Here is a 20076-nt window from a genome sequence, read left to right on the forward strand (position 1 = left end):
TTGTTGACATCATAAGTAGTTCTATTCTACATTATCTTAATTATAATTATATATAAGCAATTCATATTTTTAGTTTTTACATATACAATATCATAGTACCATGTTTTCATATAATTCGAGTACAACATTAGCAAACAATGAAAGACCTTTCAAACCAAGTGCTGGTACTCTGAACTGAGAAATATTTGATACATGAAATGATATGAAATGGGCCAAAAATGCCCCTATACTCCAAAACATAATGCATATACCCTATGAATGTGGGAAGATACAAAGAAAATATGTTTGTGTTACATGAACAACCCAACAAATACACGTCAACAATTAGTATTCTACTATCGAGTGGTTTGCAATCACTACCAAGATATGACACATGCATAGAAAACACAAAACATTTTACATATGCTTCAAAAAAATAGTACATTTTGGGCACACTCACAAAGTAGAAAACACTCAACATTTATGAGATAACATCTCTAAACTATCAAGGATAACATCTAGCCCATAAATGTTGCTTTGCTCAAATTATGTTCTTTAAAAAAATGTGCAATCTATACAATGTAAAGAATAACATTTCAATGCAATCCCAGTCCATATGAGGACCTTGCAAATGCCAATCATGGGAAATGTTTTTAACAATAGGGGTTCCTTGTGATATGGCTGTCCACTTGATCTTCTAGGGGCATTTTTTATTTTGTATGATTGATCTAAAATTGCATAATTATGTTGGAAGAAAGTGTCTTAAATGTGCATAGCTCTAGGAGCATTTTTTATTTTGTATGATTGATCTAAAATTAAATAATTATGTTGGAAGAAAGTGTCTTAAATGTGCATAATGCAATAATTTTTTAATTTACTATAGCCATAACCTATACAAATACATAGCAGCCATTTAATCATGATACATTGTAGCAACCCTCTAAACAAGAAACACATGAAAATAGAAAGAACAATAAAGTTGTGCTAATTCAATTAGAAATGAAGCATGAATAAATATGTAAATTGAACAGTCTCCTTAGAACACTTAATCAATCAAACTTCACCTAGAATGATCTATTCTTGGCTCTGATATCCCAACTATACAACCTTGTGGTTCATAATTTGATAAATGCCCCTAAAACATTGATTAATGGATTATGTTCAAACATGCAAATAACTCAAATGTTTTTTATTCAATTCATTATATTTTTGATTGAAGGAGAGCATTGGATTTATTGTGTAAGAGATAAATGATACTTTTTTATTGCACAATCTAGATTGATAGATGTTTTACTTGCATGTCTTATACTCAAATTGTTGAGTAACAGGGACCTTTTTTGCAAATGTAATAATATGGCCATTGTAATTGATGTGTTCCAAATGCAGATTTGGATCTCGTATAAATATGAGAAGAGACATGTCTCTAAGGTTTAATCATCATTTAATTAATGTGTGTGTGTGTGTGTGTGTGTGTGTGTGTGTGTGTGTGTGCGTGCGCGTGTACATATATGTATATATGTGCACGCACGCACACACACATAATTACATGAATATGAATATATAGAAAATGATGATTTATCTATAACAACAATGTAACCCAGATTGAATTTATCCAACTGAAGCTACAATTTTAAGACTCCCTCTTAGCTAGGGAGGATTTGTAGAACAACTTGTGCTCTCAAGTATATGATATTGTCTCAGTATGATATTCTTAGAATAACATATATAAGGATATCAACATCAACACACACACACAAACACAAACATTTATTACATAAGGAATTTACTTCAATTCACTATGAGGCTAAATTTCTCAACACCCTCTTTAGTAAGGAGAGAAATTCAGCAATTATAATACAAGATTTGAATACCAACTTAAGTGTGGTCTATGATAGATTTGTTATGGTGTCCAACAAGATCTAGCCCGAAGAACCATAACAAATTGATTTTCATGGTGTCTAGAAAAATCTAGCCCAAACAAATATGATGAGTTGATTATCAAGGCATCCAACAAAATCTAGCTTGAAGAACCATGATAAGTTGGTTATTAAGGCGTTTGACAAAATCTAGCCTGAAGAACCATGAGAATACTTGCTCCAACACATTGTAATGTTCTATTTCCCTTTTGACTAGGTCAAAACCTCCAACATGTTCTAATAGGAAAATATCTATCAAGTATTCAGGTAGATTGTGCACAATGGGGAGGTCGTATGGTAGAGTTGGAAGTTGTACAGTGATTATTGTGTCCATATGGTGGTTTTGGAGGACGTACGATAGCAAGAGAAGTGTATAATGGGTCTATATGGTATGGAAGGGAGGAGATGTCTATATGGTAACATGAAGCGTGTGTTAGGTAAGGGGAAGAGCAGTGTATAGTGGGGATTCCCTAGTAGCCGTATGGTATGTGGAGTTGCAATCATATGGTAGGTGGAGATGAGTTTGTTCATATGGTATGGTCATACACTGTGTTGTTCATAGTTAGGTCATGGAATTTACAAAGAGATGTACAATATGTGCAGATTGAGCTACAAACTAGATGCCAGAACAAAATATTCGTCAATATGCCAATTAATGCCAATACAAGTGTTTTGCAATCTAATTCGAGGAATATTTATATGTATTTGCAAACAAAGATGGTGTGCAGATTCACCAAATCCAAGCAAGTAATACACAAACAAAATAGGGTGAGGGTTGAATCCCATCGAAACTGAAAAGTCAAGTAGAAAAGATCTTTCACTTCTCAAATGGTGAACAACAGAGAATCCCAATGGGAATTCATAGTACAAAGAATAATAAACCAAATCACATGCCTACTACTACTTACATGTTGTGCTTAAATACCCTTCAGAGAAACTTCTCAAGGGTTTATAAATATAATTAATGACCAAACCTATGGAAACAATAAAATAAAAATGGGTTCGAGATATACTAACTCAATCAACCCATGAACAACGGTTTAATTAACTAATTATTTTATGATGGGAACATTACAGTCCTTTTGTCCCAAAATTTGCTTGTCCTTTAGCAAATGCAATGGCAGATGTTGCAAAATGTGTTCACCTTCCCAAGTTGCGTCATCCAATGGCAAGTGTTTCCAACATACCAAGTATTCCCTCAGGGTACAGTTTTGCAGAGTCTTTTATGTACATAAATGATCTCAACTAGCTCCAAGACAAGCTTCCCTTCTTCATTGAGCGATGGAAGATCTGTACTTACTACGATATTTTTCCCCATGGCTTTCTTTAGGCAGGAAACATGGAAGACATTATGGATGCAACTCCCTTCTGGAAGTTCTAGTTTGTTTGAAACTTCACTGATGTTGTGTGCTACACGATAGGGACCATAAAAATGTGGCTTCAATTTTTCTTTTCCTTTTGCATTTAATGAGGATTGTCTGTACAACTAGAGTCTGAGATAAATCAAGTCTCCCACTTCAAAACTTCTCTCAATTTGGTGTTTGTTAGTGTACATCTTTTGTTTATTCTATGCCCTTTGTAAGTTCTCCTTTAAGAATCTTAGAATGTCTTATCCTTCCTGAAGCCAGTCCCTCGCCCTTGGTACATGACTGTCATCCAACACCATGTCGATAAATGAAAAGGGTTCATATTTGTACAATGCTTTGAAGGGGGTCATCCCAATGGACATGTGATAAGTGGTATTATAACAGTGCTCTCCTAGATGCATCTATTTGACCTTGCATGCTTGTTGTTGCGCCAAAACATAGTTATAGAGGTAGCCTACTAGCCACATGTTTACAATCTCTGTATGTCTATCTATCTAAGAGTGGTAGCTAGTACTTGGTGACAATTCTATTCCTACCAATTGAAACACTTCTATCTAGAAAATACTGATAAATCACCCATCTCTATCACCAACAATATTTCAGGGTAATCTGTGTAGACAAAAAAATTCTCTAAAAAATAAGTCTACCACCTGTGTGACTTGAAAGTTTGATGGGATGGTGAAGAAATGTGCATACTTCGTTAGTCTATCAACCACCACAAAGATACAATCCTTCTTGTTTCCCTTAGGGAGTCTAGTGATGAAGCCCATAGAGATGCTTTCCCACTTTCGTTCTAGTATAAGCAAGGGCTACAATAACTCGATAGATGAAGTGTGTTTAGATTTGTTTTGTTGAAAGATTGCACATTCTCGTACATACTGCAATACATCTCCTTTAAGTCCTTTCCATGAAAATCTCTCCCTGAGTTTTTATAGGTTTTGAGAAACTCTAGGTGTATTGCCAAGGGTGAGTCATGCATTTCCTTCAGGATTTTTTGCTTCAATTTGGATTCAGGCACCAAGTATATTCGATCATTATAGTAAATGATGTCATCGACCACCTTGTATTAATAATCCTGAGTGTTTCCATCTGTTATCTTATATGCAAATGTGTTTTTGGAATATTCCACCCATAAGTGTACTTTCCAATCAGCTAAAATTTGAGATAGTAAATAGACGGAAGGTTTTCTTGATAGGGTATTCTACAACCACATTGTTCTTCCCCTTCACATATTCAATGTCAAAATCAAAATCATGAATCTTACTTACCCATTTTTGTTGCCTTTCATTTAGATCCCATTGCTCCAGAAAATATCACAAACTATTATGATCGGTAAGAATGACAAACTTAGCACCTACCAGATACTGTCTGAATTTGGTTAGTGCATGCACAATGGCCAACATATCTTTGTCATAAATGGAATATAGATTCTTTTGTTTTGTAAGCTTTGGACTCTCGTAGGCTTTAGGATGTCTATCTTGCATTAATACCACACCAATTCCCTTTTTGGTGAAATTGGGTATGATGAGAATCAGACAAGTGCTCATTTCTTCTTTTAATTTATCAAAAGTGTGTTGTGTTATTTCATTCCACTAGAAGGAACCTTTCTTAGTTAGATCTGTTAATGGCATACTAAACTGAGAGAAATTATTTACAAACCTCTGGTAATAACTACACAAACCTAAGAACCCTCGCAACTTAGAGAGCGAATTAGGTGGGGGCCAATCTAGGATAACTTTAATATTCTCTTGGTGGACCTATACTCTATATTTACTAACAACATGCCCTAGGTATAATATTTTTTTCATTTTGAATTCACACTTGGATTGCTTGGCAAACAAGGACTGGGCCTTCATGATCCCTAGGACTTCATTTAAGTGTTTCAAGTGTTCTTCCCAAGTTTTGTTGTAAATAAGGATATCATTAAAGAATACTAGCAAGTACTAATGCAGTTGTTTGTTGAAGATGTGATTCATGCAAGATTGAAAAGTAGTCGATGCATTCGTTAATCCAAATGGCATGACCAAGAACTCATAATGCCCATAGTAAAAATAGAAAGCTATCTTCTCCACATCTTCTTCCCGCATGTGGATCTGATGGTATTCAGAATGAAGATCCATTTTAGAAAAATAAATTGCACCATGCAACTCATCCAACAATTCATTGATCTTGGGAATAGGGTATCTATTTTTCATTGTCTTCTTATTTGGCATAGGATAGTCCACACACATGCACATCGTTCCATCCTTCTTTTTTACCAAAACCATTGGTGATGCAAAGGGCTAGAGCTAGGATGGATCCATCCTTTCTTGAGAAGCTCCTGAATTGTCTTCTCTGTCTCATCTTTGAATTTCTTGGGATGATGGTATGGTGTGGTAATAACTGGTTTAGCACTAACTTCCAACTTGATAGTATGTTCAAACCCACAATGCGAGGGGGGGGGGGGGGGGGGGGGGTATGTCGAGAGGAATGTCTATCAAAACTTTATCATAGGTACTCAAAATATTTTGAAGATCATCATTCTAGTGGGGGGTCTATTTTCCTTTTATAGGTTCCGTCGAAACAAAACAAACAAAACAATGTGTAGCCCATGCAATGTCATCGTGCCAAAACATTGCCTCCATCCATTGTGTTGAAACTTCCTTCGGTCCCTCATTAGCCATTCCACAGAGAACAACCTTCTTCCAACAACAAAAAATGTGAAGTTCATTCATTTGAAGCTCTGAATGTATTCATCAGGTGCCTCCTTCCATTATATGCTTAGAAAAACCTCCATATCATCTAAGTCCACTATAAATAAATCCTTCATCACAGTGTGGTTAGCCATGGTGATACTCAGTTGGGGAACAAGGTATGTACAACGAAAAAGAGTGTCCCTTCAGCGACCTTGACTTGGAATCTCACATGCGTCTCAGTAGGTAGACCTCTTCGTTTCACCAAAGATGAGTTTATGAAGTTTAGAGTGGCTCCAATGTTGAGCAACACCATGACCCTTTGTCCTTGAAGGGTTCTCCGTACATGAAATATTGTACATCTCGAGCTCTTGGCTAAGGCGATTGTTCCTCTGTGCCATACCAATGTTGTAGTTCTCTATGTATGGTTCAGATTAACCATTTTGGTGTCCTCATGGGGATGGTTGTCTTCTATGGGTAGATCGTCCTGATCATCCTCATCATCAAATACGACTTCAATATAGTGTATTTTTCCTTTACCGAGGCATTTGTACCCAAACTCCTACAATCCCTTGCAATTGAAGCATAATTTCTTCCTTCATAGCTCTTTTCAAGTAGCTTCATCCAACAAAGGCTTCTTTAGTAGAGGTTGGTTATCTTTGTCCTTTGGAAATACTGGCAATTTGGAGTGGAAATAACCTCAAGAGGATTATCTCGATGATGATGCCATGCTTCGCGCCTTTTTTATAGCCTTCAAAAGGGTGGTAGGATTAAAACCTTTTACCCAACCCCTCAGTGGTTCCATCACTCCGTCCATGAAGAGCACTATCTATCTCCTTTTGAAAATGTCTGTGACCAAAATAGAGAGTTTCTGAAATTCTATGATGTACTACTTGACCACGATCCAATTTGCCTCAATTCTGCCAATTCTTTGAAATTAAGTTCTGGATCTTTACCATCAAATCAATCTATCAATCTTTTAGTGAATTTGTCATAAGTATTTATTTGGTCATACCCCAATGTGATGGTGTCATGATGCCACCATTCATGTGCTACTCCCTCCAAGTGTAGTGCTATAAATTTGACTGCTTCTTCTTTTGGTATTAGATTAAGTTGGAAGTAAGTATTAGTCTTCATTACCCTGCTTGAGCAAGTATGTACTCAGATCCCTAAAATGGTGATAGATTTACCTTACTCAACTTTCTTCTAAGATCATCATTAAAATATCCTCAATTTTTGCCTCCAAAATATTTCATTCTCAGTTATGCATAATCTTTGTAGGATATATCTTCCTCCAAATTTGCATTCTTCTAGTCTTCTCTCAACTATCCTTGAACTTCCTCATAGGTTGTCTCCTTTCCTCCATGTGGTACCTCTGTCCATGGAGGAAAAAAAGGGATGGAAGGTTGAGCGCGTATTGGATGAGAGTTTTCCTTACCCGACACCAAGTCTGCATTGTGACCATTTTGTTCACCGAATATTTTATTATTTTCCAATTTCTTAAGAGTTTCTTCCATAAGTCATTGAGTATCATTGATTTGCACTTGATTCCTTGAAAAATCTCTTAGTAGTGCCATGAGTTCGGTAATAGTGGGTTCTTGTTCTGCCATTTTATCAACTGAATGAGATCTTTTTCTCTTCTGACTATAAAATCTCATTCATTTTCCACATGTTGGTAGGATGGTTAGCTCTATGTTAGTGAATAGATTGTCCTCCAAAGAAATAAATACAAATTAACCCCAAAAAGCCCAGATAGGAAGATTGAATATGCACTAACAGTTGGGTCACTTTGCTATTGAAAAGTGTAAATACCCTTTGAATTTATTTGGGTACAGTTCTTTGTGTATAATTTATAATGAATTCATAGAAACACAAATATGTATGCTTTTAACCAAAAAGAACAAAAGGTATACAAACATCCACTCGTAAACATGATGTAGTTGTGAATAAACTAATTAACTACAAGAAAACAAAACACAAATGATACAAAGGTCATTTACCCAATCCATACATTAAAGAAGAAATGCAGAAAGAAAGACAAATTATTCTCTCCAAACACACAAATTACACAGCCCAAATTCTAAATAATAATCGTGAAAATAACTGTATGCATTAAAACTGCATTTAGAGAGAATTAAGCTAACGTACAGATTAACATTAACGAGAAAGCTAATACACAAACCCAAAGTTCTAATTTACTAAAACTTTCTTCCTCTAAAAACAACAGAACAAAGAAAAATTTGCCCCTTGATACACATGGATTATTCATTCAAATAATTATATATCCTCATAGCACAAAATCGATAGAACAATACAATTTTCCCCTGCTCTCTTTCTACTATTTTTGACTCTCTTTTCACAACACCAAGTCTGCCTTCAAAAGCCAAAAAAATTGGAAACCATGGTGGTTTGAAATACCTTCATAAATAACAAGTTGATGTGTCCTTTCAATTTGCATAACTAATTCTTTGAATTATGTAACTCTTATTTGAATACCCCTTTGCTCTTCTTATATTCTCTCATTTATATTTTGATAACCTTATAAAACATTGATGTAAAAGTTTTATAAGAATAATTTAACATATCAAATGAGACTTGGACAAGTGGCACATTAGTGCATTATTACAATATAGAAGTATTCTTGATGTTGGGCGGATCATTAATATTTCTGGCAGCAAAACTAGGTTCGGGTACGGGGGGCATAACGTTTTATCCCACCATTGGATCTTTCTAATTTTTAGATATGTTGGCACAATCCTAATCTTCTTCATTTCCACTGAAGCAATTTGCAAAATTATTCTTGTGTCAAAAGTTACAAGCCACTGTGTGAGGGTCTATATGACTGTCAGAATATCCAATTTGTGAAAGTAAAATTCCCAACAATTGACCATTAGAGGTTAAGAACCTTGTTGAACATTTGATTTGCAATCAATGAGAGGTGAGTGTTTTGATGTTTCACTATAAAATCTGTACATGAAGTTGGACTATTGTTCCACCTAATGCTTCCGCTCATTTTTCCATTCAAAATCTACTTCTATTTATGATTCAATGGTGGTAAGAACATCAACAAAATTATCTTGCTCACCTTCATCATTTTCAAATGAAGTCAGACCATCTTGAGCTTGTATCTTCCTTGCCAGATACAAACTTGTCCTCCATTTGCATGCATGAAACTAAAACACTTCCTCTTTTTTGTTGCCTCGTGACACATGATAATAATCTTACCATTATGAATAATTAGAAGGTACCACTTTATCAAAGAATCTTTCTAGTGGCTGACATACTTGAAAACGAACTACGAGTTATTGCATTTCTATATTTTTGAACTCATTTAAAATAAACCAAATCTAATATAAGCTGCCTTGAACCATTTGAACCACTTCAAACTACTTTGAACTTAGTTCAAACAAGTTCAAGACCCTTTAATGAAAGTTCAGTTACTAGTTTATATGGGTACCAACACTCTGATTTGATACCACTATAATGTTTTGTTTCCCTTCTGACTAGGTCAAAACCTCCAACACGTTGTACTGTGAAAATATTTATCAAGTATTTGGGTAGATTGTGCACAATGGGGAGGTCGAGCGGTGTATAGAGAGTACATACTGTATAGAAGGGAGGAGATGTTCATACGGTAAAAAAGAGTGTGTGCCAGGTGAGGGGAAGAGTAACGTATGGTGGGGATTCCCTGGTAGCCATACGGTATGTGGAGTTGCAGTCATACGGTAGGTGGAGATGAGTCAGGTCATATGGTATGGTCGTACACTGTGTTGATTGTAGTTAAGTCATGGAATTTGGAGAATCGTATGGTATGTGTGGACTGAGCTACAAACTAGATGCCAAAACAAAATATTTTCCAATATGCCAATTAATGTCAATACAAGTGTTTTGCAATCTAATTCCAAGTATGTGTGTGTGTGTGTGTGTGTGTGTATTTGAAAACAAAGATGGTGCACAAATTTTCCATATCCAAGCAAGTAATACAGAGACAATATTGTGAAGGTTGAATCCCACCAAAATTGGAAAGCCAAGTAGGGAAGATCTTTCAATTCTGAAATGATGAACAACAGAGAATCTCAATGGGAATTCACAATACAAAGAATAATAAACCAAATCGCATACCTACTACTACCTACATGTCATGCTCAAATACCCTTTGGAAGTACTTCCTGATGGTTTACAAATATGGCCGATGGCCAAAACTACAGAAACAATAAAATAAAAATGGGTCCGAGATATACTAAATCAATCAGCCCATAAACAAAGGTTTGATTAATTAATTATTTTATGAGGGGAACATTACACACATTTTGGTGTTAGGAGATAAGTCAACTATTGATAAGCTTGTCACCTTACAATGGTTGCCTTTTGGTTGATACGTTCATTATCATTACTTCCAACACTCTAGGACAACAACGTAATGAAGTTTGTCATGATAACAGGTCTTACCATTTATAAGATCGTCACCTTAAAATGGTTACCTTTTGTTTATATATGTCAATGAAAGATTGTCACCTTTCATTACATATCATATGTGAAATAGTAACCACCATGAACCCAGTCAAAGGGTGGTGCAAAGGCTTTCACAGAGAAGAATGTATTACAAAAGGAGTTTCATTTACAACTCCTCCTCATAGGGAAGATATCTCTCACAAAGGATTTCACCTCAAAAATTCTCCCTCTGAATAATGATCTTGGGAAGTTAGTTCCTCTAGTTACGCCATTAGAAGCTCTCTTCACCCAAGGATGCCTTTCAAACTCCCTCTGAATTTGAAATCAATCTTTCAACTTTTTGGTGATAAGTTTTTATTTCCTCATAGGGTTAGGCCCATCAAAATCGTGCAGTCACACATGTATTTTTAGACTCCCTCTAAGTATCAATCTTCTCAACTCCTACATTGTCTATTAAATTTTTTTAGACTCCCTCTTAATGGAAGAATACTCATAGTCTCAATCATCAAGGATATTCGCTTCAAAAGTCTCACTTTTTCTAGCTTGATAATCAGATGACTAATGAATTCTAGATCACAACTTCTTTGCAACTACTATCATGTAAGATTGAGTCTACACAATATTTGGTAGCACATGTAAAGAGCTAACCTTCTTTTCTTGCAAGAACATCCTCAAACATAACGGAAAAGATCAAGGCATGCAACTCTTATAGTATATATAGAATTACAAATAGGAGAGAAACTACAATGAGTGTATAAATGTAAAAGCTAAGAATACTTATCTGCACATGAGTGTCCATAGACATTTGAGAATGGAACATCTCCTTTCAAAAGATCGGTCAAGTGGGAATGAAACATTGGCTATGATTATTACCCCCCACAATGTAAAATTCCCCCTCATTCCATTTTATAGAGTCAGAACATTTCTTCCAATTTGTTTTAGGGGTGAGCATGTAATCCATCTGTGATCCTAGTGTATATGGACATAATTCTTTCCATCCCTGTGGTGAAACATTGTTAACTGGATCATATATTTCCCATCTCATCTACATTGGTCTTTTTCAAGCCAATGCAGTGAATACATATGGACTAGTTCCTTATTACCACACATGAATCAAGTCCAAGTTTGATGAAATCTGCATGAACCTCCTTGCCACAATGCTTCTCAAGGAAGGAATCTAAATAAGGGCACGATATTTCAAAATCCTTCACAAGGCCAATCACTCAAGGTTAGCATATTTTCCCTTCAATAAGGATAAATTTTGACAACAACCCATGATCAACTCTAGATGGAATTAATGCAAATCCATGAGAATTTGATATCTGTCATCTCATTACTAGTAGTTGATCACACCTAACTCAGGTAGCAACACTTCCCTTATGTTGAATTATCAATACTTTGATTTGCTCTCAATACACAAAATAGTAACACAAACTATCATGTTCATTATGATGTTGAGATGCTTGATAAATTGATCTCACCAACTATCCTTGGAAGTCCATTGCATTGCTTATAACAATAAGAGTAAGGCATGTACATCATCAGTGACATAACTCATAGCCTCAACAAAAACTTTGATCATTTTTATAACAATGGAACAAATCTTGGCAGCCACCTTTAAATTTGGTATCACTTACTTCCAAGTGCTCAAGAACAATTCTTTTGTGAAAGGTTGTACATTAGTGTCCTTGACAAGAACATATACAAGCATCGTAGCTCTTGATTTCAATCAATCAGATTTCCAAAATAAAATACTTTTACAATAATGAACATGTAGATGTGTTTGTCCCACGTTGTAGCCTCTCTATGTTCGCCTTTTCAAAAGCAATGTTTTATCAATACTCATCATTAGGTTATTCCTAATATATTAACTAATTTTGGGTGGTGATAATTATTGAACATTCTCAATTTTGTAATTTGTATTTAAACAAAATAGATATTTTCAATCTATTTGATACTATTGAACACCATGATATGAATACAATTGATTAATTTTGAATATTCATCACTCTTTCTCAATGTCAACCCATTTATGTGACGGGTCCAGCAATACTACATAAGTCCCCATATGTGTTTATCAAATAATATGTATGCCACACCATTCTGCATTCTATATTCCTCCGAGTCATTTGATCAATGCCCCATGGAATTTACTTTGTTCATGTGATTTCTCTATTCTTTTTATGTTGTTCAACATTGTTATATTCCTTTCTTCCTTTGATCACACATATAAATGTATATCAATCACTTGCGCATGCTCGATGTTTAAGCCTCAACTCCTTATGTTGTGTTCTTTGACAATTTCAATATATGTTATAAATTGTGAACTCATAACCTTGCAATACAATATCTACCACTATCTTAGTAAGAGGAGTTGCCATGTTATGGGTATATCCCCCTTCATATGGTCTTGTTTAATGATGGAATAAATATAAATGAGTCCAATGTCATGTGGATGGACGATGTTGTTACCCTCCCATTCATTTTGTTTTAGTGCCTAAACTTAGTCAAGATGATTACTAAATGATGACCTGCGGTTGACACTGTGAAATCATTGTGCCTTAATCAACTAATTTAGTTTGAATGTCAAAATGCGTGTTGAATGTCCCTAGTTATCTATAGTGATTTCTTCTATCCATTCTGTGTCATTGTCTTAGTACGTAACTCTGATTGTATAAACTGATCTATATAATAAATCATTTCTTTCAAGTCCATTACAATTCCAATTAAATTTATTGGTCCACAAGGAGTTTGTCAAAATACCACTGTTGAATCCATATCATATGGAATCTCCATATATCCAACCTCTATCATTATAGAGTTTATGTTTCGCTCTACAAGTCTTATTGCTCAATCTCCAAATATTAAAAACATTACATACTGATATTGTTATGTAGTGAATGGCCTTAATGGTACAACAAATGACATCCCACCTTAATCGTTTTAATTCAATATGTTAGAGCTTGTGTGGATCAATCCCCATAAGAATGTCTTTCATAGAATTTCTGAAGTTTGATTCATGCCAAGAAGATAAATCCTCGTGTTGGTCTCTTTCCTATGACTTGTATATACACTTAACACTAATGACTCCTCTTCGGTTTACTTCCCTTTCACTCGCATACTATAGTTGAGACTTTTGTCACATGTTTTTATCGCCTCAATATAACCGTTGGAATTCTTTTACTGTGTGTTTTCTCTTCGTTTGACCTTATTCCCTAATATGCGAGACCAAAGTTTCTTACTAATATAACGTTTGAAATGCTCCATCGATTGTTTCTCCAAGTTGATGGTTGTTTTCCTGCTTGCCGAGTCATTGCTCCATCATATCCCTTGCATATGTCTTTTAACAGTGACATGAATGTTCTCCAATGTTAATTCATTTTGAAGGAAACATCTCATATCTTTAATCTTTTCTTACATTTGGAACTAAGCTCTGATACCATGTTGAGTAACAGGGATCTTTTCTACAAATGTAATAATATGGCCATTGTAATTAATGTGTTCTAAATGCAGATTTTGATCTCAAATAAATATGAGAGGAGACATGAGACATGTCTCCAAGGTTAAATCATCATTTAATTAATGTGTGTGTGGTATTATTACATGATTATGAATATATAAAAAATGATGATTTACCAATAACAACAATGTAACTCGGATCGAATTCATCCGACTGAAGCTACAACTTTAACAGAAATTTTCTTTCCCTCATAAGCTTCCATAAAAATATAGTTAAAATTAAATTGTTTCTTTCAAATATATCTTTAAAGGCATATCTATTATACGGTCCCTTTTTATTATCACAAACATATAAGAAATAAGCATAATAGGAAAATGATGTAAAGGGGTAAGGATGTGCTCAGTTTTTATTAAAAAAAACTATTTTAAGGCTTTCTACAAACTAAATTAGAACTAATTAAGCTGAATTAAATTGATTGTTGAACCCCCACAAATCTATCCACAAAAATTAATTTTCTAGGGAGGATTTTTTAGATGCTAGATACCTCTTATTACTAGGTCAACTAGTTATTCGCTCCACTATAGAAGCCATCTATTTTCACTCTCAAACACAAACATGTTATTCATTGCACATGACAATACTGATACATAACATAACTGTCAATATACACACCCTACACATTACCACCAAAGAAAATACAACAAAAAAATAGGGTAAACCTACATGGTTTTAAGTCAATATCTCGTTTGTCAAGCTACAACAACAAAATTCCACAAATTTCCTCTACAAACCCTACTTGTTCATAGACATACTCAAACACATTATCGTCACAACAAATTTACTAAAATATGAATAACGTAAACGATGAAGGGAAACATACCCTACTTGTTCATAGACATAGTCAAACACATTATCGTCACAACAAATTTACTAAAATATGAATAACGTAAACGATGAAGGGAAACATATTGACATTTTTGGGTTTAATCCAAGAAGATAAAGGAAAACGTAAAAATACATTCAAGTTTCCTATTGCAAGTCGAGATATTGTGTTTACGACTATGCTACCAAAAAAAAACCTCGTGATTAACATAAGAAACCATCTTTATTCAAATGCCAATAGATAATCTAAACTACAATATTCACACCCTAAACATTTCATACGTACAATACACAACAAACTTTTCAAAAAAAATAACATTGCATACTGGATGTTGTACAAATGGCAAATCTGTAAAATGAAATGCAAATAATGTTTGACTTCCCTGATGATATCCATTAATAAAAATATTAATCAATAATCAATCCTTAAAATTCTCGATTAAATCATGACATCGTAATATTTATTTTAAACTTATACAACCATACGAAAATCTTCCTGTTGTGGCATCTCACGCCTTGGATCTGAGCCTCCTGATCCCACGAGGGATCCAATTGACTTTTACCACAACTGTGCAAGACTACCACCTCTTCAAGAGCAACAAAAACAAAAAACAATCTTCAATTATTACACCACAAATTTGAACCGAAGTGTTGAAATTTTAAAATGTCACATGGCAATCCTCTTTTCGTACATTGCAATAATTTCATGTGGTGGTCCGGTTAACCACTTTTACAATATCCGTGTGGTTAACATTTACACTATATGAGTAGTGGTCGTGCTCGTAGTTACTAGTTTGTGGTTGCAGTGTCGGCTACAGTAACGTCCATCAATAAGGATTTCTCGGTCGATGGCACCATACTTTCAAATGATTGACATATTTTCTCTGCAACACAGTCCTGTCCCGTTAGAGGCACTAACAAGCTACAGATATGCTACTCAATATTTAAAAGTACTAGTTTTATGTACGGGGTGTGTAACACAAGCATGGATGATTTGTTTGGAGCTTAGCTTCTGGCCTTTTCTTAATCCAAAACTAACAAGCAATTCACATACTAGATTGATTTCATTAATGGCATCATGTAAAGGCACACGAGGATTGAACTTTATTTCCTTGCATGTGAAAACTTACATCATACGCAAGTTCTTTGGTTTTGAACTTGTCAAATGGTTCAAGCAGTTGGAAAATTAGACAAATAAATAAATTGCTCCAACACTGTTCCATTGTCCATGCTATCTAAACTTAGTCTCAATGCCAATGTTGAGCTTTACACGCTCAAGCATTATGACTCTGAAACTTAACATATGAATATAACCAATTTAAAGAAGAATAACATTACTATGTACAAATTATTCCAAAAACAATATATTGGGTTATCATGTTTTTATATCACATTAAAATGTCTTCCTTTAATGCTAAATGAACAAACATTTTGCATTAGTGTATGATAAACAATAACATCCCTAGTTTAAATTCTTCTCAAAAGTAAAACTACTTTATTCAACACATAAATAGTTGTATCAACGAAATAACCAACTACTTCTAGGGGACTTGGTACTCATGGTTGGAGAAAAGGCATGGACTCAAGCACTAGATTATGAGGGCTTCCCCTTCTATGGTCAGTGCTACTTCTCTACTAGTCACAAGGCTATTGATTGTGCTCTTTTGTGCCACAAAGGTGCTACCACTTAGTGGAAGGTTGCATGTAATGATCATTTAATAGTTGACTCTGAGTCATACTTTGAGGATTCATAGGTGGTTGATGAAGAAGCTACCCCTATGGAAAATCTTGATGATTGTCCTACTGCGAATCGGGGTCATGTTTTTGTCATCCTTAGTCTTACTCTTACTGCAACCATTGTTTTTTCCCCAATTCTATTGGGATAACACCCTTTGGCTAGAACCTCTTTATTCCCTCTACTTTTGCTTATGTTTTGAATCATGCTTCTGTTGGCACCATCAGCTTTCTCAACACTCTAGCCACGGTGTTGATTGTTGCCCTAGCAGAGTCCTTTTTGTTGGGGAGCCTAAGGATAGTATCATCTGGACAGTTGTCTGATGGCGCAAAAAGAACTTTTGCCCTTCTTCTCTTGTGGTGTAAGTGTGGCCCTTTCTTTTTGGGCTAAAGCCTTTGTGTTTTGCGATGAGCTGCTTTTTGTAATTCTAGTTAGAACATATTGTGCTGCCTATGTGCTTTTGATGGTCTGTTAATCCCCTAAAAGGCCTTGCTTGTGTAAAGGATTAGCCCTCTTGTTTCTTGGCTCCTTTTAATATCAAAAATATGATCAAAACAAATATAAATATTGCCAAGCTATGGTAAGAAGTTGGTTGTCCACTATCCTTTATTGAGCACACAACAAACAAACCCTAATTAATTAGCCAACAATTACTTCCTTTCCATTGGAAGATTCAAATACTGTTATGATATTGCTATCAAGATTTAAGTATGTAGTTTTTTGTGTCAAAACTCATCGACCTAATTTTCACAAGTACTGGTTCACAAGAACCCATCTCTCATGAGAATGAATGGTACACTTAAGCACTCATTGCATCGAGCTGATGCTCACACAAGTGAAGCATTGGGCCTTTCTGGGAGGACCCCATTCCAGTACTATGCTTAAACCACGTAGTCTCCTCCAAGGTTAAGTGCACTTCACTACCCCATTAACAAAACATTTAGAAGTGTTGTGCTTTATGAACCATTCATTTTCAACTCATCTACCACTCATCAAATTCAAATACTTCCAATTCTGATCAACAATTGCACACTGTCACTGGAAATTGAATCTCAGATCCAAAACAGTGAGTCAAGTAAAAGCCAAGAAAAGTTTCAATTCTAGCAGTGACCCCAACAATAAGTGACATCCACATTGCTGGTACCACAATAGAACAATTTAATGTGTATTTGATCATGCAGAAAGAGGAAAATAAGGTCCATCCAAGATAAAAACCCATCTAGTAAAGTATTGCATATGCTTTTTACTTTGAAAGATGGTAATGTTCAATTCATAATAGTTTGGGTCTAAGCTAAAAACCATCTGCAGAATAGCTAATTGTAGTTGGTTATCCTCTCTGTCAACATTAACACACAAAATACTCCTGCAAAGCTTATAATATTGACTCTGATTTTGACCATACAAAGGGAAGCAAAATGAGAATGCAACTTTAATTAGCTTTAAACTTGTCTATCATAGAACAGATTCATCAAGGCGCGAGCTATCATGTTTATAATTACTGAATCAAAATGAGTCCAGATTTTAGCCATGACCCCCACATCTGCAACATTAGAGATGTGGGGAGGAGTCCAGTCCCGAAGAGAAAATGTTACACCATTTGATGATTTAAAAACCAATACCGAGAAGACAACTGCATCATTCAATAATCTTCTTCAATTACAGCATAAAGCATCCTGCAAATAAAGGAAGCAAATTGCTCAAAAACAAATATTAAACAACCCGTGTTTGCTCTAGGAAATTGTCAATGCCACTGCTACATATAGAAGAGCATACTAACAGAAATCTAGCCATCTTAGCCATCTTTACTACTTTATATGAATTATAGTAACAGAAATCTAGCATGCTTTAGATCTGAGTCTGAAATTAAAGGTAGAACCAGACCTGTAGATAACAACACAGAAAATAGTGAGATAATAGCCAAACTTGATCATACGGTATTTTTTCTCGGCATTGAGCTGGTTAAAAATTTCTGTCACATCAAGTAAATGCTTCCCACTATGATACCTGTAACAAAATAAAGTTCTGTAAATAAAAAAATAGATCTAAAACTTGAAAAAAAGGGATCAAAAGTACCACAACTGAGCAAATACAAAATACATATGCACTTTCATGATTTATATTTAGAAACTGATGATCATTGCTGGCAAAAATTTACAGGGAAGCCACATTAAGAAATTATATCAACATTAGAGCATTACCAAGAAAGGACTAATATTTTTCTTCAAAACAAAACTACAGGTCACTATCAATGGTATAGAATACAATAATAGCAGAGCAAAGTTAGATTCTTCAGCCAAATGTATATTAACTTGTCAATGGCTATTTCATGGATAACTCATCACTTCCCTAAATAAACAAATTTTGGAGCACAAACCAGAACTCCTAGTTTTCCTTGATCACTGACTTTTGATTTTAATAGGATACCTGTCAAATAGATAGCTAAAGGGTTAAAAATACCTGACAAGGAGAGGTTCAAGTGATTTAAAAAATTATTCAATCTAGTTTAATGGGCTGCAAGATAACAGTCCCGTGACTACTTAATAACAACCACTGCAGAGAGGACCGTGTCATAAAATTAAGCTTACAATATATAACATACTTCTAGATGCACTTTGAACAATCAATGATGCTAAATAAGAATTAGAACTTTCAAATTTCCTGAGTAATTGAGTCAATATGTATCCATGCGATTTTTATAAAACATGGAGTAGAACGGCAAAAATATCATTTATAAAATTATAAACAAAGTGACAAGAGAACTCCAACTGTTAGTTTTGAAGATTTTGAGATCCAGATAGCAAGAAAGACAATAATTAACACACTCAAACAGATGAGTTCTTATAGCTTCTCATCAACGCCCAAAACTTGAATAGTACAAGTGCTAGAAACCACTAAAAACCAGGATAAACGTGAGTTGGTAATCAGATGATTAATAAAGTACTAAACAGCTCCTTACAAACAGAGACAGAAATCGAAGTAAAAACCAACCATGTGGGCATAAAAATTAAAGCCCTGTATCATCTTGAAACCATGTAGCATACCCCCAAACGAAATGGATGATCATAACAGCCTCTCATCAATGCCCAAAACATGTATGGTACTGCCGTATACTAAAAAGCAGTTAAAACCAAGATAACTATGGGCTACAGGTCAGATGAAAAAGAAAGGCACCTACATTCTCATTAGTAACAGTGATAGAAATCGAATGGAATTAGCAATTAAATCCCTGTATCATCCTAAAGCTATGTACCATACTCCCTTGTTCAGCCTCAGAAATTATTACACAATATAAGACACAAAATGATTACCAAGATATTCAATTTTAATAAAGAACCAAAAGTCTCTTTAAATAAGGGATACAAAAGATCTATCTGTAAAGGATAAGATTGACAACTAAGAACTCACTGAAAAAGAATATTACTAAAGTCTATCCTAAAAATTTGATCAACCATTATAAACTAAATATTACAATATTACTTGAATCCCCTCCCTTAATGGTCAATCTACTAACTACACCAAGATTATCCTAAAACTTATTACAAATTTGTCAAGACTCGAGGATGACTTCTTTGGTTTTCACACCATCACCCCATTATAAATGCACCCCCCCCCC

General features: G+C 34.8%; 1 protein-coding gene and 1 long non-coding RNA gene across 3 annotated transcripts in view; both read right to left on the reverse strand.

The window, feature by feature from the left end:
* Positions 1–15136: 15136 nt before the first annotated feature.
* LOC149560309 (uncharacterized) lies at positions 15137–15612 on the reverse strand. The gene is made up of 2 exons (XR_016363672.1): positions 15421–15612; positions 15137–15315 (listed from the first exon to the last, which is right to left on the reverse strand). It is a non-coding gene; the product is annotated as an uncharacterized LOC149560309 (long non-coding RNA).
* A 2257-nt stretch (positions 15613–17869) lies between these two features.
* The window catches only part of LOC149560310 (protein cornichon homolog 2-like), a 121300-nt gene continuing 119093 nt past the window's right edge, over positions 17870–20076 (reverse strand). For both annotated transcript variants that reach the window (XM_089824599.1, XM_089824600.1), the window contains 2 exons: positions 18345–18467; positions 17870–18136 (listed from right to left, as the gene is read on the reverse strand). In XM_089824599.1, coding sequence (XP_089680725.1) covers positions 18103–18136; positions 18345–18467 — 157 coding nt within the window. In that variant the 3' untranslated portion in view covers positions 17870–18102. The remainder of the gene's footprint in view (positions 18137–18344; positions 18468–20076) is intronic.

The sequence above is a fragment of the Cupressus sempervirens genome, chromosome 4 (assembly GCF_028749045.1).
Source record: "Cupressus sempervirens isolate cs-2001-9-10 chromosome 4, ASM2874904v1, whole genome shotgun sequence".
Taxonomy (NCBI): domain Eukaryota; kingdom Viridiplantae; phylum Streptophyta; class Pinopsida; order Cupressales; family Cupressaceae; genus Cupressus; species Cupressus sempervirens.